Source organism: Necator americanus, chromosome V (assembly GCF_031761385.1).
Source record: "Necator americanus strain Aroian chromosome V, whole genome shotgun sequence".
Lineage (NCBI taxonomy): Eukaryota > Metazoa > Nematoda > Chromadorea > Rhabditida > Ancylostomatidae > Necator > Necator americanus.
The window spans coordinates 4,786,694-4,811,694 of NC_087375.1; the positions used below are offsets into that span (position 1 = coordinate 4,786,694).

Below are 25,001 nucleotides of genomic sequence, written 5' to 3' on the forward strand. Positions count from 1 at the left end.
GGAGTAGCCAAGATTTTCAAAACTCTTTATTGTGGCTAACGTTTTGGCATTGCCTCCTTCTGGAAGTCTGGAAAGTCAGAAGATTTGCAAAACACCCTTTCAAACTCCTCATTCGAAAAGTTTTATCGTTCCATAAAATATCACATACGAAACCAAGAACCAAAAGAGCCCTAACAGTTGTTCTTGCTGAAGTAGCGGAGTTGCCGCGACCATCCTATAATAGAAAAGCTCTGATGATACCAGTTCTGGTGCAGACCGCACATGATCCCGTAGATCAAAACCCGCAAAGGTCTCACCGCGTATTGCTTTCCACGTATTTTTGCTGCGAATTTATCCAACACTTAACATGCTTCTTGAGCAACTTCGAAGAGCGCGCTTAGAAAGAGAATGTGTCATTGAATTCTTCGATGTCAATTCACTTCATAACAACGTCTTTAACAGCCATGCAAGCTGTGTTCCGTCTACACGTAGAACACCGAGAGGCACTCTAAACTTGTCCACTCACGCCTGTCTACGCAGGTTTTCGTTAAGGCAAATTATGACACTCCTGGACAAATGCTTGAAGTATTCCATTTTTTTATTGGTTCGGGATCCCACATATCACAGAAAGGTAAGAGATTTTTCCATGAAGCAAAGACTGGCTTCCACACTAGCCATTACATTCATGTCCAAAATAGAACAATTGATCCTGTAAAGAAAAACTTCCCCATAGTGCCGTTACATTGATAACTGTTCCATTACATGTCTTAATACGAGATGAAAAGTGGAGCAAATGGTTTAGAAGCTCGAGAGAAACGAAACTCTGGGCTCAGCTTCTAAAACTTCTAAGCCAACAGTTCGCCTACAAACGGTTCACACGGGAGAAACGTTTAGAAAATTTGCTGTCCTTTCATATCGTAGCAGCACATTGGTCCATCGGTAAATGGAAGACAATTTGCTTTCGAAAACTTACTAGAAAGGATATATTAGTCCATTGTCTTCCCTAACCTTTGAAAAGCCAAATCAGTCATTGGAAACATGTTTAGGACAGCCTCAACGATGAAATCATATGGAATGCACAGGAGTGAATCAATGCGCTTAACTTAGCGTAACGGACGTAACAAATTCGAATGATTACATTGTTAATGTGTTAGGCCAGTTCTTGTTGCGCAGCAAGAATATGCCGCAGTGGATGACTCGAAGAAGACTGTAAGTGACTGGCTCCTCATGCTTCCTGATCGATACCGTAATGTTCGTTTCAGGGCTGAGCTCTCTCAGCTCTATACGCCCACACTTAGAGCTTGCGGGGAGAACCCTACCCGCTCGACACCGCTCGCCCAAGGAAGGATAATACAACACCTCCAGCACCTGGACGGCGACGCTGTGCCTGAGCTCAGTACGGAGGTGAGGGGCGTCGACTAGACTATGGAAAGCGCTTGCTTTCCTTTTATTACCGACCACTTGAGTAAAGCAATAAGTGCTAGTTCGGTAAAGTGCGGTCTCAAGGACCAAGTGAGAATTGAGAAGTACGTTCCACAAATCTCAAGAAGCAGTTGATTCAAAATTGAAAGTATATTCGCTTCTGCCTAAGTCCAAGCTGTGTAACGCGCACATTTGGCAAAAGAGGCGAATTCATCGTCGTAGCCTATCTAATTTCACGCAAAACATGTGGAGAACAATACATTGACAAAGCCGGGCGACCACTTTGTGTTCGTATGAAAGATCATCTAAGTGGGATGAAATTCTCGAATGCAGCTACCTCTCCCTTAGTTCATCGCAGACAATGTCATGAAAATGCTCCTTTCTGTATAGTTGCCACGATCATATCGCACGAACCTAAAATTGCGGTTACCAGAATTTAGAAGGTGCCTCGAATAAACGCTGAAGGTCCAAAAATGACTAAGAAGAAAGGTTGTTTAGGCGCGGCCAATGAGTTGGTTCTGTATCAAGCCTCTGCGGGTTTTGTTCTACGGAATCATGTGCTGTTCGCATCCAAATTGGTGTCAGCGGTTCTATCGTGCGGCAGTCCGCTAACATCACGGCAACGCAGCTACTTAGGTGAGCGACCACGACTGTGTGCTCTTTTGGTGAGCACTGTTTGTACGCTTTGGTTTTTGGTTTCTATGTAATTCTTTATAGAATGATAACTTGTTCCAGATGAGGGATTTGGAAGGTTATTTTGCAAATCCTCTGACTTTTCAGGCTCCAAGAAATTCTTCCTTGAAATCTCGCAAACACACTGCCGGAAAGAGTAAAAGTAAGAGACGCATTTGGGTGTGTAATCTGTCCCTATTTATGTCATCCATTAATCTAGAATCAGTGCGTTTTAACAAGCTCTCTGATGTACTCGAAGCAAAACCAACTCAGAAGTCTTCAGATGTCTCGTTTGTAGAGTGACTTTTGAATTTGATGAGAGTGAGAACCAAAAGTGCGAGCTAAACCAAAAAGCACAAAACCGACAACAGCCGCCAAATTTCAAAAGTAGGGAACTCCTGCCTGAAGTGTGAAGAAAAATAGGAGTGTTGTGTGTGGAATTCTGAATCTAGCAAAAAAAATAGAGTGTCACGTAACAGAGAAGTAGTATTAAATCGTAATGTGCTCATTTCACGACCGGTATTTCCAAGAGGCACCCGACCGACAACCAGAAGATTAAGCATTAAAAACTTTAAAAATGAGTTCCATCCTCCCTGAGAGAAGTAAGAAGTGTGTTATACTCTTAACCTCTATTCATGTGTTTGAAATCGTATAGATTTATCGACTTTATCGCAGAATTATTTCAGTCATATTTTATCTTAATTGAACTGCTATGGCAGTTCTTGTCTTAACACTAGCTAGTATGAAAAAAAAACCATTTGACTTTTTCTTCACTCTGCTTCTTCTCCTTTTATTTTTTCTTGGGATCGTCTTCTGTTTTCGATTTTTGCGTGTTCTTCAATTCTAGTTTTTCTTCTGCCTGCTTTTCAGCAGACGCCTGCGTCTGTGAAACTTTCATCTCTGGCTTCTTATCATTTTCCTTCTTTTCTTCACCTTCCTTATTCCCAGAGTCTTGCTGGGTTGGATGCTGAATTTTCCTTACTATTTACAAATGCTTGGATGAGATAAAGTAGTTCAGAAACAAACCAGAACAGCTTCCTTAGGTTCCTCCACCTTTTGTTCCTCCTGAAATACGCGTTGCCTTCATATTTGTTACTAGCTATCTGTTACCAGCGCATACTTACTAACGGTTAATATCTGAGTGCGGCTAAAGTACGCTGTGTCATGATGAAGCTACCAAAAAGGAGATTAGACGCGACGAAATGTATGTATGTATGTATGTATGTATATACGTATGTATGTATTTACGTATGTATATATCTGTGTATTTATGTATATGCATATGTATATTTATTTATGCATGAATGTATGCATTATAATTTGTGCTTAGGAAGGTCGTGGTTACCATAAATTTATCAAAGAGTTATGTTTAGTCATTTTGCCACTGCACAGTCCAGCAGCAGTTGGAAAGGAAGCAGCATATGTATGTGATTGTCGTTGGTGCTCAAAGACACCATACCACGAATCTGACGCGGTGATCCGTGGGAAAAGCTAGATATGGGGTTGTAGGTTGCAGGATACAGGCTAGTTCCGCTCACCCCTCCCTAATCGTCTTAAAAAAACAGCATGGGAAGCACTTTAGTTCCTACGAGGAAAGTTAGAACGCCCCTCCATGTGTACGTTCTGGTCCTCTCAGCAACCTATTCATTGGTTTCGCTTGATTAAGCAGTCAAGGAGAACTCATTCGCTTTCGACCGCTGCGCAGCTGGATGCGGCGCGTGCACAAAGGTGGGGCGTTGCAACTGAAATCATCGTGAGAGGCGTCGTCTTCCACGGCATCTTCCACGACGATAAGGGAGAGATGGACGTAAACACCTATGTTCCCGCTATCTACAACCCCATCACCAGCTTTTCCCACGGATTCCCTAATCAGGTCAAACTTTACGAGAGTATCCTGCCTTTAAGAATCCAACGGGTCTCCGAACTAAGTCAAGGGTCTGCCGTAATGGTCTGTAGCATGCGTATCATCTTTTCGTTCGTGTGCCTACTCAAGAAGTACTGCGAAGTACTCTGTAACTGGGGAGCTTCTCATCAAAGATCATTAGGGATTTTCATTGATGGTGAAGGCGGAAGAAAACTGAGTTAATGCACATAATGACAACCAAAAATTCAAAATTCCTAATCCTAAAATTCAAATAGTATCGTTAAAACCTTAAAAACGCATTTCCCCGCCCTTAATCTGCAGTAGGCTGCTACTCTTTTACTACTCACATGTTTCTAAGCACGAACAATATCTTTCCGCTTATACCGACACCTGCTTGAATTATTTTCGAAGCTCACCTTCTTCTCGGCACCTTCCGGTTTACTCCCTTTAGCTTGATCAGTTTTCTTCGGATCTTCTTTGGGCTAAAATACGTTTTTAGAAAAATACAAGTGCTTTAATGCTGAAATTCAGAAAAAAAATCCGAATATTAGCACTAATGAGTCTTTTTCACACCTTTGCTTTCTTCTTACCACACCATGTCAAAGTAAAAGGAAGTAATACGGCAAGAAGGGCGGCGATTAAATCAGGGATCATCTGCAGTTAGTAATTTGGTCAGAGACACAAATGTACAAGGTGAGGTGAACTCAGTAAGAAAGGAAGGAAAAACCTACCATCAGCTACTTATAATCTCTAATGAACTAGTCAGCTCGAACTGCTGAACGATAACGAGTTGTGTCAACAAACACAAACGCTACCATTTCCCAGGAAATCAACCCAGCTTCCAACGAATTCCTTTTAGTAAATATGTTTTAGCTACAACGGCATCGGCAAGACTCAAATATTAGGTCGTAGTGTTCGCTTCTATTAAAAGCAATGTATTCAAAATATAAAAAAGAACTACCTGCTAGGACTTTGTTTTAAAGGAGCAAAACAATTATTATTGACAACCTAACACCACTTCTTCAAAAATATCCATATTTTGATGTCTACAAGTCTCTCAACTAGAACTAGAGTACTCTACTATCAACACAATTAAAAATATCACAAGCAGATTTCCCACAATCCTCAACTGTTGTTGTAAGCTTTGGGCAACGTTTTTTCTTCATCTTTTCGACATCAGTTGATTAAAGGACACGAATCTGACGTAGTTAAGGAAACCTCTGGAGAAGCTAGAGATGGGGTTGTAGATTGCTGGATCAGTGGTGGTTCCGCTCATCTCTCCCTAATCGTTGTAGAAAAAAACCGTGTGAAAAAAGTCCGTTTCCCGCGACGATTTCAGTTGCAACGCTCCACTCTCGTACACGCGCCGCATCCAGCTGCGTAGCGGTCGAAAAGCAGTGGGTTCTCCTCAACTATCCAAGTGAAACCTATTAATAGGTTGCCGAGGGGACCAGAACATAGATACATAGAGGAGCGTTATAACGTTCCTCGTAGGAAATAAAGCGCTTCCCACATCGTTTTTTTTGAACCATTAGGGAGGGGTGAGCCGAACCACTCCTGATCCCGCAATCCACAACCCCATCTCTAGATTTCCCCTCACCACGTCCGATTTGTGGTATCCTGCTTTTAAATTGTAAATGCAGATAAAGATATGACGGTCTGTGAGCAGTTCGCCTGGCAATTTGACAAATTTTGCCGAATGACGTCATCCGGACCGGTACAGGCCACGATTTTTCGTTTGTTTTCATTCTTTTTGCTTTTTTTTCTCACCTTTTTATCTTTTGTGTTTCTTTCTTCGTTTTTTTTTTTGGTATGTTTGCAGTATTTGCTTTTGTTATAGAGTTTTGTTTCTCTTTTCTTTCTTTTTCTTTTTCGGGTTTTGTTTTTCCATAGTGGGGTCAAAACGACATAAGGTGTTGTCACGGGTGTAGTTGCGGTGCATTTGCGTACGTGATCGGAACGGTGCAGTGGAGGCAACAGGTGGAACCGAGTTGGGATTCTCGCAAACTGCAGCGATGGGTAGTGCCATCAGGGGTTTCACCACGCTCCTAGCCGCTACGCTCCATCGAAGCGCCTCGAGAGAAGCCGCGAAGCGCGTACGCAATTGCGTACAGTACATGGAAAATAAATGAGACCGGAAAGTTTATTCGCTATTTTTACAAGTTTTTTTCTTCTTTTTTTAGAAATTTTACGGCTGTACAATAAATTCACAATTACAACATATACAGAATGCATTTTGCATGAAAGTCCAGGTATTTCTACTTGATTCATCTTGGCAGTTTGTATAGAACATGATCCAAAGACTATGTACAGTAATAGTACTATCAAACATTTCTTTCCATAATTCTAATGATCTTCTCCACAGAAAAACACAGCGATTCGACCAAATCGTTGAAATTAGATCTGAAAGGGAAAGTGTACGGTAGCATTCACGTGGTAAGTGTATACATGTGCATATGGATATGTTTAGTAGATAAAAACGACAAGAAACACGGTACAGCTGCGTAAACGGCTGCTCTCGAAAAGGTGGAGCGTGGCGGTTAGGACCGAGGTTAGGATAGAACCCTTGATAGCAGCATTCTTCGCTGCAGCTGGCGAGATCTGGTCCTACCCCGACTCCAGCCATTTTCTGCACAGCGTGACTTCGAGCGCAGCCGCTTACGTAACTACACCGTGCTTCATGTCGTTATGACCGTACTATACAGTCGGTGTCAGAAGTGCTGTGTCGTCGTGACATCTTACGTCCCCTATGAGGGCCCGTTGAGAAATACGGACCTCTGGTAATCGACTATGGTGATCAGTTCTTCGTAACGACGAAAAATGTCGGATAGGATCCTCTTGATGAGTGTGCGATCACTGAGACTCTTATCCATGTGAGCCCATGCCATGCCATATTCAATAAGGTACAAAAGCTGCAAATAAAATATACGTTGTTTTATCAAACAAACGCCATGTTCTCGCACTTTTCATTCGATTCACTCGCCTTAAAAGGTAGCATCTCACGTAATTAACGGCTTTGGGATCTCTCCGTGAAGAGATATAGTCGGGACAAAACGACATGAAGCATGGTACATTTGCGTATGCGCTTGAAACGGAGCGGTGAAGGCAACCATCGCAAACTGCAGCAATGGTTGGTGTCAGCAAGTGTTCCGGAACGCTCCTAACCGCTACGTTACACTACCGCCCCGAGAGAAGCCGCGTACGCAAATGCACCATGCTTCATGTCGTTTTAACCCTACTGTACAGTTAGAGGTACAGTACGGGCGCGATCACGCTCAATTCTCCTTAGTTCCCCTGAAAAGTTACGAGAAAACAACCTCGCCTATTGAATTGTTCCTTGAGGTATCTCGTACTCGTGATCTACGCCCCCAACTTTATCTTTTCGTGACGGGAACCCAACATCGTCAACTTCATGATATGCTGCTTCTAGGCGATGAAAAGAGGTTTTAAAACCATGGTTTTAAGATCATGGAACACATTCCCAAATTTTCGTCAGAGTATCGAAGCAGATATTGCTCAAAAATATTATATCTCTCCCAGATGTGATGCGCTTCAACGACAACCGTTGGACCAGAGCCGTGAATGACTGGGTTGCGACTGGAATGTTAAGCGCACTACAGGAAGACCGCCAACCCGATGGTCAGATTTCTTCACGAAATCCTTGAAAGGAAAATTCGATGCTCTTCGTGTCCCACGCGAAAGAAGGAACCACTGGGCGACTCTGGCACGCGATCGGCGCAAATGGACGGATTACTGGCACCCGCTCGATCAGTTCGAAGAACAACGGGAGTCAAGGTGGTCAGTATGATTTCTCCCCACCGTTTGTCTGAGGTTCCTCAACTTTTCCAGCTCAGGAGTGACGTCTTTTACTCTTCTGGCCGTGTACAGCTCATTCAACTTGGTTATGTCGAAGCGATATGAACGTGCCTTCTGACAAATCTGAAACAGCACCAATACCACAACAAAGTAAATACTTTATAAAAATAAGTAAATAATAATAAATAATAGTAAATAAGTACTCTTTCTTGAAAGCAAATACTAAGATCAACTTGGAAATTAAACCAATGACTTACTTCAAAAACTTCTTTCTTAATGGGAGCAACATAATCGTTCGGAGGAGTCTTCCCATCTGAGGTAGGCACCTGAAAACTTTGAATAAAAGGTCAGAAAATTTCCAAATGTTTTCAATGCCAGAATAACTAACATTCTCGGTTTTCCAGCACGAACGCCCATTTTTAGTAGGAACGAAAATGTTCTGCTGATTTGAATCAATCTCGCACTGTTTGCACTCGGCAAACTGCTCCGCTTCTCCCACCTATAAATGAAGATATGAAAGAATTTTCTGGAAAACCTTCACCTTATGAAGGATAAACCTACACAACCATACGATCTGCTTTTGAGAAAGATTATCTCCTTACAAATTAGAATTTTTTTATTTATTATTTAATTATTTATTTATTCCGAGGTTCAACGCTGGAGACGAAAGAAGAACTTGAGGAGATAAAAGATAAAGGGTTAAGTTTCAAGCATTATTCAATCCGCTTGGGACCTGAGCCACAACATTCACTTCAAGTCGTCGAGTCAATGTTTTTATCCTCCCAGACAAGTCTCGTACCAATTTATCGACCCCGGAGGGATAAAAAGCTTGGTTGTCCCTAGATACGTTTCGAACCATCGATTTATCGTGTAGTCACACCCTCTTATCCTCTTACAAACCTCTTACCAACTGCGCCACACCCACCACCTTGAGTTATAAGTCAGTGAGTTGCCAATCAATTTCAATCAATTTGATTTTGCCTCCGGTAAGCTTAGCAGTACTAAGCGCTTGTACACTCTCCAACAAGTATTAGATCGAAAAATCTTGCACCAAAAAGAAATTTCTAGATTTTTTTTCCAATAAGTTTATTTGAAACAACTAAGATTCAACAAGATATTCACGACCAGACATCAGACATCCATAGAGGCAATTAGTATTTTATGCAATTTTTTTTACAAAAATTTATCAAGATCTCGTGTCTTCTTCCACGTAAATATTAAATTGCATAAATTCTCTTCTTCTTACCTGAATAGAAGGATCAGAGCAGCTGCACGTGGTTTTCCTTAGACGCTGAGACCGCTCAACGCCTTCGATATCTGGAAAGCAAAACAAATTCTTCTACGAATGTTTCAGGGAATTTTTAAAAGTAATTTTAGCCGAAAATTCATTGAATATTTGCAGTATGGATGAGTTAACGGTTGTTTGATTTTTGATGGTTGATTTGAGACTCGGAACTGATGATATCCAGACACCTTCTTCTTTTTCTAGTTTACTGTGTGTTGTTTGTGCAAAAACCATGCAACGCTAAAGAAGTATATTTTTTTTAAAAACCGCCAACTACATAGAACGGCAAAATTAATAAAAGTATTATTAAAAAGTTTCCCAAGTTCTAGAAAATTAAGGATTAGAAAATGGAAATCCTGAGACAAAAATCGCAAATGGACGGACATGTCAAATCATTGATTTTTCCAACTCAATCCCGAAATATCGAAAGATCTGCTGTAGAACACACTTTATCTCATTTTTTTCTGAAAAATTCACAGGTGACGTCTATAAAAAAAGAATATTATGTTTGAAAAAATGTAGTTATATCCCAGAGTTTTCTTAGAAGATTACAAATAACCATACCGATGGTTTTTTGTTAGAAAATTTAGGAACTGCAAAAGGAAAACAGTAGAATAAACATAAAAATAAACAAATAATACTAAATTAAAATAACCTAAAGTGTAGAAAAATGTAAATGGATCAATATCATTCATAGCGTAAACCCTGCTCTGAATTCAGAAAATCCTTAAAAACTTACTGTGGTGCTGCCATCGTTTTCTCCAATCAGCTGCCACCTTACAGGACATTGGCCAATGCGGCTCCTTTCGACATTTTGAGCACCACACAATTCCACATTCGCAGTGAATGCAGTTATACTCTGTAAAAAAAACGCAGTTATACTTTGTAAAAGTCAATTTTAATAGATAATAAGAAAGAAAGCAAAAAAAAACCGTTTAAATTCGCGATGTCGACAACTTGGTTGCATCCAGGACACTCGCCGAGATCAATTACGTCGTTTATAGGTGATAGTTTTATCAACTCGATGGCTGCGAGCTGCAAGGAATTTTTTTTCCAAAAGTAGCGCCCCACCCCCCAAAAAAAGAGCCACAACAGGGAAAATTACCTTAGTGTAGAAATTGAAAAGAGGCAGTGGAAGGATAGACGCCAGGATATCATAGGAAGTAGACTCAGTCGGTACCACCAACTAAACAGCGCACATGAGGGCACAATTTAAAGTCTGGACGATGTGCGTTATTCATTCTGACTGTTTTTTTTTCATTCAGTTTCTTCCACTAATATTACCATGGATGAGTGTGTATTCTACAGTAAGAAAATTTTTTTTTAAATTTTGGAAGAAAAATCGTAGATGTGATAGTTGGTGCCGGTGCTCCGATACACTTCACTTTTGGACGGTTGACGAAGGGACCTTCACCACTTTTGGACGGTTCTCGAAGGGATTCTCATCATTTGAGCTGCATCCCATAATCTAGACCCCCTTCACCTGATGAAGGAGGGTCCCGCTTCTCCCTATACCACCTATGAGAAATACTGAGCAGACGTTATGTAGGAAGGTGGAAGGTGGGATGGGAGACGGTGGAGGAAAGAGAAATCTCTTTTCGATAATGGACAGATCATCGCAGAATCGTGCACACTTGCCGATTCCCATATCATCTTTTCAGGATCTTCCAAGTGTTAGTAGGTAGAAAAACACATAGATTAAAAGGTACACCCTCTTATGAACAAAAAGTGGCTCTATGTACTTCATCTAAGCAAATTTTGAACGGAAAAAATACAAAAACCAAATTTGAATCGTACCGAATACCGAAAAAAACAGGCACGTACAGCAAAATTATGTTTTTATAGAAACTCACCGCTAGACGAATGGGAAGAGATTTCGTGCGAATTTGGTTGAGAGCAATTTGTTTCAGGCACGCCCTACACATCCAGCAATCATCCATCTCAAACAGATCCTCGGAGCTATTAGTCGCACAATTCTTACATTTCTGGAAAAATTTTGCATTTGATGTGTTTATTAAAAAGAACATGTCTTATAGATAAGAGAAATAAAAAGTGCACCAACTATTCCTGTAGGAAGTGGTGGTAAATCGTCCGATTGTGAATTTTCACTCCACTCTTCATCATCATCGTCTAAATCCTTCCGGTCCACTCTCACAAACGAGTCCGACGCCAAATGTTCACATCCGGCTCTTAGAAGTGTGGCCATACGTTCAACGGTTATTCTCCGGCCCTAAATTCGATGCAAACTCGGATGAGTTCTCAGTGAAGAGGGAAGAGGGATTCATTAATTAATGTAAACAAACCGGTTTAGAGAATTCGGCAGCGTTAAATATAGGAAGATACTCCTTCTTTTCGTTGAGTTTCACTGTATCTTCAGAAGCAGCAGCACCAGCAGTTGGATTACTGTAAATGATTTACTGTAGCCTTTTCCCTCACAAAAGCCGTATTTCAATACAGCACTAACATTTTCATACTTCTTTAAAAAGCCATGAACATTCAAGATGAGGGAAGGGCAAGAAAAGAAGAATGGTCAGATTAGCGGACTAGTGGGCAATAATTATACCCACAGGCTTTTTTTTACAAAAAAACGACTTGGACTAAATTTTTATATACATATATTTGAAAAGGACATAAAAAAGATATAGAGCTTTCCGGCAATATATAATATTTTATATGAGAGTATTACTTTATTAGTATTAAATATTGTTAAAAGTCATGGAATCATCAATCAACCAAAATAAAAAAAAACTGATTTTTTACGTCATCCTAATAGTACCACCTAGAACTATCTGATTCGAGGTAGTACTGGTACTTGTGACTCTTAACTCACTCCATAAGCCAGCTTAATGGAAGTCCAACAGTCGCGTCCACAAGGCTACAAATGTCGCTGACATTGTTGCCTCTCAAATGTCCCTTGAATAGTTTCCAATCGAATTGTATCGATGGAACAATCGTGGTGTTGAGAAGGACTCTGGAAGGATCCAAGATAACTTTAATATTCTGGTCGTTTCATCGTTGTGACCTCTGATTTCAATGTGAATTCAATGTGAACTGCAGAACTGGAGAAAAACTACAGAAAACCAAGCTTTTACCATTAAATCCTCAGCAAACAATTCCTATTAAATTGAGTCATGAATAAATTCCGTTTTGTTCTTGTTTGACTGTAGAACAGTAGACTGTGACGCATTGAGTTCCTATCTTTCTCGTTGCTTGCCGTGAATTTTATCCAGAATTGACCTCAAAATATTGTCTCAAGGACCTTTTCCCCTGCTCCTAGTTCCTTTTGAAGGTCACATCTCCAGAGGGAAATTTGACAAACCAATTTCTAACCGCCCGACCGATTATCACTTCCTCACCAAACACACTGGATATTTTTAAAGTCGTGGTTGCAGCACTATTAGCTTGGATAAATTCCTGAAGGATCACATGGCGCAATTGAATTTTTCGATTCTCTATTTTCAAGGTGAACAAAAAAATTAGACGCAAAAAATTAGAAAAAACACTAGGGTGCTCTCTAAACGCTACATAACTGAAGTTGTACCTGCGTAACGAGAACAAAAATCCCTAGTTTGGGTTTATGTAAACAATGTATGTGTAAAAAATAACAATAGGTACCATTTACCGGGGCGGAAGTTATTTATGACTCAATGGCTCAATTTTTCCTAAAATCCCATAGCTTAGTACGCTTTAATTTTTTTTTTGGAGGACGCATGCTTTTTTTGTTACCCCCGGCTTTTTTTCTTTGACAATGGTTTTCTAACGTGTTTTTTTTAATTTTAAACAACAAAAAATTATAACCAAAACAACTAAATTAAACAATTTACTGATAGCGATGGTGATACTGATAGCGCTACGTCAAGCCCACTTATGAATGAGATATTTAGGGTAGTAAAATAATTCTTCAAACCTGAGATAATGCCGCTTCTTATTCTGACACCTTTCAATTGTTAGCATAGCAATTGGTGAGCCCTCATGTTCCCGGCCAGAAGCGACAGCCACGGTACCGTCTATTAGCACCCGTTGATAGTTCATATCTAGCCAACGAACCGTGTACTTATCTCGCAGAGACTCCACCTTAAATACTCAGCTATTCATGAAGATATGGTAGCAAGCAAACGATGAAAATAGGGAATACCTGCTCCAGGAACTTAAAATTTTTCCAGTTATCCGTGTAGACATGAGCGAACTCAAATGTGGAATGTGTACGGAGCACTGATGAGATATCCATAAGATCGAACGGCTTCAGCTTTGGTTCCGATACGTCCTACAGTAGTGACTCTTTAGTTTGGGATAACATCAGCCGGCTATCCATGATTCTTCCGATAAAAAAATTATGAGTGCTCTCCACCTCTCACTGCTCTCTGGGTTCTACTCTAACTAAAGTTAATCATTTTAGTATAATACAAGATTGACACAATAGTATTATAGAGCTCCCTGAATCAGGATGAACCTGCATGTCGTTTAGGATATTTTCTGGCAGTTTAGTCTCCATACATTTCCACATCAAAGAAAAATTCTCAGTATTGGGTTTTCGCTAATAATAGACACCAGTTTCTATCGAATAACAACAAAAATGCAACGCACCGCCGCAAAGGTAGGATTTAGGGTGCTCAGGAACATAAAATTAAATACATTATTAAAAATGTATTAGATTAGAACGGAACTGAAGGGAAGATGTCCATATTTAAGCGGTAGCTGTCAAGGACTATTCAAAGACGAACAGAAAAACGAAGACAGAAATTCTGTATCAACCCCGTGGAAACCGCAATAAATCAAAATTTCGAATCCAGACTACATATTGGCACTTGCACACCTATTTTTTTCAACTTTTTCTCCAATATTCGCTGCTTTTTTTGGAAAAATCATTCATACTATGACAGCGAAGTTGTTCGTTAAACTATATTATGGAAAAATTATTGAATCAAAATTTGGAAAACAGAAAACGCTCACTATTTCTCCTAAATCCAGAGACGGTGTTGAACTATCGAAACGTTCTCTTTCCACATTCGCAATACCGTGTGCCTCCTTACCGGTTATGTAATCACCGAGACAGAACCTGAAAGCAACCAAGTTCAGAGCAAGAACTATCTACGAAGTGCTTGAATTATTTTTTTCTTGCTCAAAAATTCTTCATTCTCGAATTTTGCTTGCCGCATTCACGACAAAAAATAATAATTCTCTGGTTCACGCGCAATTTTATTCTGGTCCCAGGTCGAATGAAATTAAACTATAGAAAAAAAGTCGCAATGAGATTCACGGCTTCTCAACTACTGGACTTTCAAGGAATTCCTTTTTCATTTTCTTTTTCTTCTTATTTTTTTGACTTTTCTTTTCTTTTTTTTTTCTTTTTTTTCATTCCTATTCACTTTACTCATTTACGCCTTATCGACAAAAACCACCCACCTCAGCGTAAAGGCTGCGTTTATGCTAGGCGCGCGGGCTGAAAGTACGAAAAATTTGGTCGAAACTAATACGGTTTCGAACCATTAGTTTAGTACAGTTGCAAAAGATCCTCTTAACGACTGCGCCAAATCTGTCCTTGGAAAAAAAAGATAAAATGAAAAAGAATTGTGAAGAAAATAAACATGAAAGTTGTCGTTAATTGTATCAATTATCAGTTTATTTCAATCCAATGCCTAATTTTCTGAGCATTGGATTGAAATAAACTGATAAATTTTTTTTACCCTTTCTTTTCTTTTCTTTTCCTTTCTTTTTTGACTCTAGTACTAAAATTTGAAACTGCAAAAGAAACTGATGTTAGGAGCACAATCCACAATTTAATCTAATGGCGTTCTTGGTAATTATAGCACGGTACGATTATAGACGATAGAAACTAACGCTTTTCTCGAGTTTGAGTGCTGCCTACAAAAAAAAAGCTTACTTCAAATCACGGCTAGGTTTATACCCATCCTCCTCAACATCAATGCTCTCCTCCATTTCACTGTGTTCGTAATCGCTTAGATCAACATGTTTCACACGAGCACGTCGTGATTTCGGCAGATCTCCTTGTAGTTCTGCGAATTCTAAAATTGTAAACGGTTTCTCATATGAATCCCGGAGAAAAAAATTCCTAAATATGCTCTGGCCCTTCAAACAAGCAATTTACCACGTTTTTCTTCGACAACTGAAGGAACACAGAAACAGGTGTGGTGTTAGCGCCTCCCCATCCGAAAAAGAATTAAATAAATAAACAAATGTCCCTCTGTGACGTTTCCACACAATTTCCGTGAACGAGCTGCCTTGAAATTTCCTCCGAAAATCAATTTGTGTAATTAATATAAAAACGTTTAAATTTTATTCTCCATACCAAATTCTTACCAAAATTTTGAGTCATTTTCACCTACTTCCAAAGCGGCTACAAGTCCTTTACCTATAATTGTCCTATTCTTACCTATCCTAGAAACTCCAGTCAACCACGATCTACCATATCTTCAAGCACCTGGACAATTTCTTAAGAGATAAATGCTTCAAGGACGAAGGTGACATCGAAACAATCTTCAGAGAATTTTTAGCGTCTAGAACTCCAGATTTTTGTGATGTTGGTATAAATAAGCTTGTACCTCGTTGGATAAAAATGTGTTGATTGTAATGGTTCTTACTTTAACTAATAATAACTACTAATTGGCTAATAAAGTTTAGTTTGAGCTAAGATGTTTCTGTTTGAATTTTTCGTGTCAAAACGGAGATTACTTTCCGAACACCCAAATAGAAACTCTGGCCAAGACACACTTTAAAAAGAAGATAAAATATAAAAAGGATGAAAATATAAGCACTAAAAAAGGATAAAAGGAAGAAGAAAATCCACAGTTCAACCACTGTTGTACAACACGCGAAATCCTTTGAATGAAACTGGTTGTGCTGAGTGTATAGTTTTGTAAATTTTTCAGGAATTTCAGGGATACCTAACAATTTATGAGATTGAGATGAGAGAAAAGATTGGTTGGATCGAACTGTTGGACCTTTAAAATGGCAGCTCTATTCATTTCCTGAAAAATAACGCAGAACTCTTACTGTATTGCTCCATACTGACCTCTCACAACCCTACCCTATGAGACATCCAGTGATGTTGTGAGAATGACCACGTTTCGGAGGGAAATAAAATTTTAACAAAACAATAAAGATAGTAATGATATAAATATTAATTACAATAAAATTTCAACTGGTTTTTTTTCAAAAAATATTTTTTCGTAAATTAACTGAATATAAACATTTTTCCTGACGTACTACCATTTGTTTACTTCTAGTATCCAGAAAACTCACTTCTTCTCGTAGAGCGACCGTTATAAGTTGGACGATTGTGAATCAAAGTGAAGCGTAGTTTTGCTTTCTCCGGTTCCTCCATCACCACGGAGCCATGTTCTTCCTCTTTTGCAATTAGCCGAGCTGCGATTTCACGTCGTGCTCGGCAGCCACGTTGCTTCTCTTTTTCGGGCGTCGAAATGGAGGAAAGCTGAAGAGAATTGTAATTGTAAGGCTGTAGACTTCCCACAGTGTATACGTCTTAAAAATTACTATTAGCCTCTCTGGGAAAAAATAAATCTTTGAAAAAAAAAACTCCTGAAAATGTCCGCTTACGCTGGCTCCTTGGCCTTTGATGATTTTCGAAGTCACTTCTCCGCTATCATTTATTTCGTGAAGAGCAGACACTTTACCGTTTCTTGATCGACATACTAAAAAAATAAATAGTAAAAATAAAAGTGAACTGAAAATCGGATGTACTGTCTCTCTTGATTCTGTGATGGTGCGCGTGTAGCGCAATCGGTAAAAGGTTCCGCTGTGCCTGCACGATCAATCAGAGTTTCAAATGCGCCCCAGTGCCAACCAAGCCCCTCCTATCTCCGTGGTCGATAAATTGGTACCAGACGTGTCTGGAAGGATAAAAATATGGGGTACAGTTACACCTTCGCAGCCCTCAAACGATTTTGAATTGAAGTGAAAGTGGTAGCGCATCTCAAGCGGATTGAGCAACGCAAGGCACCTTATTCTTTCAAAAAAAAATAATAAATAAAGGACATGGAGAGAATAAGGTGCACTGGGTTGATCAATCCCTATAAAGATTGCGCCTATTCGCTTTCAACTTCAATTCACCTTGGTTTTGAGGTTAATGAACGTGTGCGCGCGCAACCTCGTAAACCTCGAACTATTCGTGAAGTGAACGCGTTGACGTATCCCAAGCGGATCGATTAAGGGCATCACCCCACGAACCTGAGGTGGTACGGATTTCAGGTGGATAACTCGTATGCGGTGTTGTAGATTATGGAAAGAAGGACGATTCCGTCCATTTCTTCCTAATCGCCGTGAAAAACGGCATGGAAGACACGGGTTCGAGCGATCTGGGGCGCTGTTTTCTACAACGAGTTCGATTGGGGCGCGCCAGCCTTGTGCACGCGCCGGATCTTCCGGGCCTTTTTTACGGTAATTAGGAAGAAATGGACGAAATCACCCTCCTTCCCCCCCCCTCTTTCCATAATCTACTATCCCTTATACGAATACTCCACCTGAAATCCCTACCACCTCAGATTCGTGGGGGTGATGCCTTTAAAGCAGGACACATTATTCCTTATAAATAAATATTAAATAAACATATTCTAAAAAAAATAAAACTATCTTCTTCCTCGAAAAGTAGCAAAAAAATTATCCGGGGGATGACCGAATACATGCTTTATATTACATTATTATAAGAATTTTATATTATTTTATTATAAGAGTTGATAGCAACTTAGAGAAACATGGATTAAGGATGTGCTTAAGTAATAGATGTGCAACAGATAACATTTCGAGAAAAAAGATACCCGCCTGGTCCAGATGTTTGAAGTTCAAGCACCTGAACACCACATTCTTCGTCACCATCCAAGGTGTTCAGGAGCGTGGCAGCGTTCACCTGAAGCACAACACTTCCTATGATGTTCCACTCAATGAAACGAGGTTGTTAAAATCCACACCTCAGACCATCTATTCTTTTTGTCCATAGAATAGAAAAGTCCTGGTGTATAGGTGCTGTAACATCCTTGAAGAATACGATCCTTGCGTCTCTGAAACGTTAACAAAGCAATAGCATTCAGGATAATTTCCAGAAAAAATCTTTCGAGATGGAAATATTGTAGGTACATATTTGTTACTGCTAAATAAATCTTAGAATAATGTTGATCACCTTTCCAAGCACTCTCGCCGGATCATCGAACGATTTCACGATGAAGGATGGAGGTGCGCCAGAATTCAAGGAAGAATCATATCGTCTGCTTTTCGTCCGCTTTCCTTCTCTGCTCGGCTTCGACGATAGGTATGGGAAGTCGATCTCGCTAAATCTCGTAGGATAAGTTACTCAATGGTTCCAACAATTGAACTACACCCCACAGATGCGTGGACGCGGCGCGTGGTGGGGTGTTTTCAGTTGCCTCGTAAGAACAAAAGCAATTTCCCGCGACGTTTCTTAGAACGGCTGGGATAAATTGAGCGAGCCCGCATTCACGCTCGTACTCTACGCCCCAAACTACATATTTTCCCACAATTTTCCAACTACGCCAGTTTCTTTACACCACTGTCTTCAACTCAAATCAATATATTAATGTGTTATCAATTTTTATTAAATGGTAAGGTACAATTTAGGGTCGGTACAACATGAAACCTCACTCTAAAAGCAAGAGAAAAAAATGGAGACAAAAAATCCTTGCAAATCCATGCTCCAATTGTGGTGCATTTGTTTTTTTTTTTCTTTTCATACAGAGAAAGAACTCTTTGGATTCGTACTGGTATTATTTCCACTCCACTTAAGCAGGAATAAATTACAACATTTCTTACAAAATACTCGTTTGAATATTTCTTTTGTATATTTGACTGAAAAATCTGAACAGGTATAGTAGGTTCAAAACTACATAAGCCATGGTGTAGTTCCGTAAGCGGTTGCGCTCGAAGCGATGCCTTGGAGCGTAGCGCTCAGGATCGAGGTAGAATCCTTGCTGGCACCACTCTTCGCTGCAGTTCGCGATGGTCCCAACTCGATTCCAATCGTTCTCTCCACCGCGCTGCGTCGAGCGCAGCTGCTTACGCAATTGCACCGTGCTTCATTTCGTTTTGACTATACTTACTATACGTCCTCAAATTTTTCAGACATACATATCCAGGACGAATACTGGAAAGATTTTATTTTTTACAAAAAATGATCTAATGTTTTTCAGGTTAAGAGCAGAAACAATGCTAGTAAAAATGTAGAGGACATCTTCTAAATGAACAAACATAAATACATCACAATTAGAGTTAGAAACATGGTTCTAGAAGAAAAATTCAAAAAATTTCCTGGAGCAACGCTTCTGTTAGGAATTCCAAGTGGTTTAAAAACAACAAAAATAAAATAAAATGTATATCATCACTTCAAACGATACCGTCAACAATCATAGTTTGTAAAAACTAGTATAACAGTATAAAGGATCGTAAATCATTGCCGTTGTTTTGTGCTGGGGAAACAAAAGTTGTTGTTAAAACCGGGAAGAACTGGTCTCGTACGTTCAATGCCACTCAAAACCTGAACTTGTTACGGTAGACAACGATCGAAGATAGATAGCTAACTGATTTCATCTGAATAGCTGCAGCTGTGCGAGCCTCATTGAATTTCTCGTCCGCTCGTTGGCAAAAGTGCATATTTATGGTGGCGCGTTATAAGGTGTCTCGTAGGATAATTCGCTCGCAGAGTCAATACCTGCTGGTGCGAATGTAGTTGATCGGAATTCAATTGATATTAACAGCGTTTCCCCACACGTTTTTCAGGAAAATTAGGGGGAAATGACAGCGCTTATACGATCCACATCTCGACCACTAACACCATTCTTTCGTGAAGAGATTCCAATTCATTTATTTATTTATTTATTTATTTATTAAAAACACCTGCAGGTGTGTCATAAAACAAAAAAAAAACAAGATGGAAGACAGCTCTCTAGGATTTCGCCTGAATTTTACACAACAAGACTGGCCCTTCAAAGCATGACGGTGGGTGGGTTGGCAGGTCATTCTCCTACTACAGAAGGTGAGAAATCCTCACGCGAGATTCTTTTCCCAGACCCAGAACGCTACGGTAGATAAACGGATACCAGTGTTTGGGTTGGAAATAATAAATAAAGAGTAATAAATAAATAAAGGGTTAGATATGAAAAATCCAGGATTTGTTCCTAACACTAAGTATATGTACAGTTTAATGGATGAGTTGATAGCTCGTTTTTTCATCTGAGGTATTTATTTTGCGTGATATGTAGGAACTCTTATAGGAGGACATGGGGACCTCGTATGTCCAAATAATGCTAGTTCATTTCTTTGAGGATTTCTAAAAAATTTTAGCACTCCTGAATGAACTATTGGTCCAGCAAGTTGCGTTCAAGAGCGTAATGAGGAATAGGTGAGATTTTACTTTGAAAAACAAAAACTCTAGAATAATAGAAGAACCTACTTGAGGTTATTGAGATATTCCTGCGAGTCGGTGATCGGCATTAGAAAAGCAGACGTTCTGGACAAAAATCAAGAAACAACTCTGAAAATCATGTGATTCATCATGTGAACGAGGAGAGTCAGGTTTAACGCAGTTCTAACAAAAGAGAAAAAAAAATATTTCTTGAACACACGACATCTGTTTGGGAATTGCACCTATTCTTTGTGTGTTTAGGGAACATATCATTTCATCTAATAAAAAAGAAGGAAAACAGACCAAAGGATGTGAAAAAAGCAGATAATCCTCAAAACAACCAGTTTAGGTCCAAGATGGGGAAACACAGTGGGAAATAAATCAGTCCAAAAAAAGTCATTAATGAAAAAAATCCAAACAATTATATAAGATTATAATTATAACTGTATAGGCCATTTACACGTTTCTATCTCTGGCTCTTCTGCATTTAACCGAGAAAAATAATTATAAATAAAAAAAAACAAAAAAAAACTAAAAAAAAAACCAAATAAAACAATAACTAAGCAAAAGAATTGTTGATGATAAGAAGGTTATAGGGTCACCGAAATCTTATACAAATATGGTAAAGTATATAGTAAATATACAAGCATAATATATTACGCTAGGGTGGTGTAGCGTGGTTGGTTAGAGGTTCCGCTGTGGCTGCAGCATGATCGATCACGGGGTTCGATTTCGTCCTAGCGTGCCAACAAAGCCTTTAATCCCTCCGTGGTCGATTAATTGGTCCCAGACTTGTCTGAGAGGATAAAAACACTGACTTGATATATCGGCTAGCCACCGCAAGTCACTGTGTAGGCCAGTTACACGTTCGTAAACTTCAAACAATCCATTGTTGAAGTCGAACGCGTGGGTGGGATCCCAAGCGGATTGGTTAACGCCAGACACTTTATCCTTTTATACTTTGTACGCTTGATTACCATACCTACTTCCTTTGTATGTCTATGTCTAGGAGCGACTCAACTCAATTGTCCTGCATCCGAGAAGTTAGTGCCTACTAGTTAGTATACGCATGCTTCATCGGCTGCTCCCCGCATGTCATTTTATAGGCCAACACGCATTTCGAAACTTCAACGATTACGAATTGCAGTAAAACGCGTTGGTGGATCCGAAGTGGATTGATACGCCACTGACTTTAATATGTATATACTTAGTCTTAGCAACACTGTACCAACGACCTTGAGAACTGCGGCAAATAGCAACTTCTACAGCAAATAATCAGACCGGGCTAGGATGAACAAACCTTGAACGCGTATTACTCAAAGCAACACTAAACGCAACTGTAAACTGTACTGTACTGTAACGCAAAAGTTTCATGTTTACCTAACTTTTCGTTTGAAATTTGTATGTAAGGACGTTTCGATTACGTACTATACATATTACTCAAACAGCATTGGGTTTTAACTCAATTACTTTTACAGTATAATTTTACGAGATTATGAAAGCTAAACTATCCTGGAACAAGAGAAACACTTTTTCAAATCTAATTTTAATTTTTTAATTAATTTAAAATTTAATTATTTTTTTTAATCACGAATGTTCACAGTAGTAAGAAAAAGAGCGCAGAAACTACCTACAAGATTTAGACTTCAGTAAATTCTGTGAAGCATGGAAATAATATTATAATAATATTACAGTTACTACTTTATTGTTTTATTTTTATTTTATTTTTTATTTAAATTTTTATTTTATCTTTTTCATAACCATTGAAGTAAATTACTAGATATTACGGCTATAAGTTGGCGCAGTCAACTGCAACGTAACTGAAGTTGATTAGCATTAGTACGAATTATTGATTTGATTGTTGATTCATTGATTTATTCGAATCACGTCAATGTGTTATCGTAATCGAAACGTCCTTACTTACATATTTCAAACAAAAAGTTAGATAAACATGATGCATCCGCGTTACAGTTGCGTTACAGTACAGTTTACAGTTTACAGTTGCGTTTGCCGTTGTAAGATAAGCACATCAATCAAATTCACCTATTACAAAGCATATGATATATGGTTTTTAAAAAATTTTCTAAATTTTGCAAGATATAAATTTTGCTACTCATGGTGTTTCCAATAAAGCAGAAACAGCTGCATGACACGATGAGCGTTTTTCAAAAAAAAAAAAAAAGATTGAGAAAAACAAGGTTGACATCGAATTCGATAACACACGGAGTATTCCAGTTTGTTTTTCGATACATTCTGCTGGAATTAGGGAACAAAGAAGGAATATTTATTTGTCTATTTATTCGTCTATTTATTTATTTATTCATCACGCTAAATACCGTGAAAACAAGGATAAGAAAACAAGGAAAACAAGGACAATGACAAATACACAAAAAAAATAAACGAGCAGGAATCAGTTCCGTGTGTTTGATTCCCGGCCTAGATAATTTAGAATAGCCTTTGGAAAAAAGTCTAAAACTACTCAAATATTTCAATAATTAAACTATAAGCCTAAAATTCAGCAATAAATCAACATAGAACCTTAAATCATCGAATGAAGAAAAATAAATTCGGTACCTGGTTCGACTCGACGGTGTTTCGAACTCTCGTGCGGCGTTCAACAATGTTTTGAATTAGTGACTAGCGACTCACAACTGCTTGTTATTACATAGCAAGTATCACGTGCAGTGATTCTGTTGTTGAAAAACTTATAGAAAAAATTCTTTTAAAATTTATGGCAAAAAAAAATTCTATGAAATAAAACACCCAAAGGACAAAAAACAAGCAAATATGGTAACCAATATTATTTTAATAGACATGCTCGTTTGTTTGTTTTTTTGGTTCAAAATCCAAGAAACCTCTGCAACAACTTAATGTTCGGTGAAAAAATCGACCAAGACTTAGAATTAGTCGTCCTTAAAGGCAAGGGAGTGACTCCGTCCATTTCTTCCTAATTGCCGTTAAAAAAACGGTCCGGAAGATGCGGCGCGTGCACAAGGCAGGCGCGCTCCAATCGAACTCGTTGTAGAAAATAGCGCACCAGAGCGCTCGATGCCGTATCTTCCGGGCCGTTTTTTACGGGAATTAGGAAGAAATGAACGGAATCTCCTCTCCTTAGTCTACGATCCCGTATACGAATACTCCATCTGAAAACCGTACCACCTCAGATTCGTGCTATACTGCTTTTAAACGTGAAATTTCATCTTCAAACACTGTGTCAAGCTCCAACGCCTCCGCTGGTGAACTGCCTAATCAAAATCGAAATCAAAATCGAATCATCAGAAGAAGAAGGATTGGAATCAATAGCACGAAATCTGGCACAGTATCCAAATCTATGCAATATCAGGTGGATATTTTCGAGTTAACGGCCGGCCAATCTCTTCATATATTATGAATTAACATCACACATGGTCCGATATCTTCAGAAGGAAAATTCGAAATAGGTGAGAAACCTCGCGAAGTGTTCTTTTGATGGGAAGAGACTGAGCGGATCCACGAAACTACATAATCAATATATTTACTGCATGTTTTGCTGTTTACAAAGATCATATCTCTGCTGAATGAAACGAGAACACTGAATGAATCCAAATACGAGAACAAGCAGGATTCTGTCGAAGTTCCAGTTTCGTATATCCAATTTATTCAGACAACTTCCTTCTGGAACACAATAAAAACCCTAAATAGTGGATCTGTTAATAAGGCCACATCGGCCGCATTCGTTCCGTAGCGAAAAGGATAAGGGTAAAGAATAAAGTGTCTGACATTACTCAATCCGCTTGGGATGCGCCCCCCACGTTCACTTCAATTCAGAATCGTTTTGAGGTTTACGAACGTGTAATTGGCCTATACAATGACTTCCGTGGGCTAGCCAATGTGTCAAGTCAGTGTTTTTATCCTCCCAGCAAGTTTGGCACCAATTTATCGACTCCAGAGGGATGAAGGGGTTGGTTGGCACTGCGTAGGTATCGAACCATCGAGAGATCGTGCAGTTACGTAGCGGAACCTCTTATCCGACTGCACTATAGCGGCCGGTGAAGTGAAAGGATCGGGTGAGAGTGGTGACAAATTCAGATCAGAATGAATGTCGAATAGGGATTAAAGGCATCACCCCACGAATCTGAGCTGGTACGGATTTTAGGTGGAGTATTCGTATACGCGATAGTAGATTATGGAGGGAATTAGGAAGAAATGGACGGAATCATCCCCATCTCCATAATCTACTATCCCGTATACGAATACTCCACCTAAAATCCGTACCAGCTCAGATTCATGGAGTGATGCCTTTAAGCTTAATTTTCAATTTTCAAGCAGAGTAGCAGCAGCCCCACTATAACGTAATAAATTGTTATGCCGAAATAAAAATCACAAAACGTAGGCATTGAAGTCTGCACACAACCATTCATTGAAATCACAGCGGGGAATTTTTCCAGCTGTGATAATGGTGTACACTTCAAGGTTCCCAATAAGTCTATCACACTCACAAAACTATCACGGACTTGACAAAATTGTTTAAAACAGCTAAAATGACAATAAATCGCACTAAATCATGTACATATAAAGGAAATATCAAAAGTCTTGTA

At 39.2% G+C, this 25,001-nt stretch overlaps 2 protein-coding genes across 3 annotated transcripts; both read right to left on the reverse strand.

The window, feature by feature from the left end:
- Window positions 1–2,863: 2,863 nt before the first annotated feature.
- On the reverse strand, window positions 2,864–4,671 carry RB195_012926 (uncharacterized protein; the record flags this gene model as incomplete). 2 transcript variants are annotated; one of them, XM_064202527.1, is made up of 5 exons in its annotated part: window positions 2,864–3,040; window positions 3,100–3,138; window positions 4,354–4,419; window positions 4,511–4,591; window positions 4,669–4,671. In XM_064202527.1, 5 exons carry the CDS (start codon window positions 4,669–4,671, stop codon window positions 2,864–2,866), a joined length of 366 nt encoding a protein of 121 aa, XP_064058407.1. The 2 variants fall into 2 exon arrangements, with proteins under 2 accessions (XP_064058407.1, XP_064058408.1); XM_064202526.1 differs by lacking the exon at window positions 4,669–4,671.
- A 1,590-nt stretch (window positions 4,672–6,261) lies between these two features.
- Window positions 6,262–20,513, reverse strand: RB195_012927 (uncharacterized protein; the record flags this gene model as incomplete). The annotated part of the gene is made up of 23 exons (XM_064202528.1): window positions 6,262–6,340; window positions 6,713–6,849; window positions 7,757–7,876; window positions 8,011–8,079; window positions 8,142–8,252; window positions 9,000–9,070; window positions 9,778–9,897; window positions 9,971–10,073; window positions 10,144–10,224; window positions 10,892–11,023; window positions 11,101–11,268; window positions 11,342–11,441; window positions 11,869–12,009; window positions 12,946–13,112; window positions 13,174–13,302; window positions 13,989–14,094; window positions 14,920–15,061; window positions 16,299–16,488; window positions 16,614–16,708; window positions 17,835–17,919; window positions 17,981–18,070; window positions 18,190–18,337; window positions 20,473–20,513. 23 exons carry the CDS (start codon window positions 20,511–20,513, stop codon window positions 6,262–6,264), a joined length of 2,625 nt encoding a protein of 874 aa, XP_064058409.1.
- Between the last annotated feature and the right edge of the window lie 4,488 nt (window positions 20,514–25,001).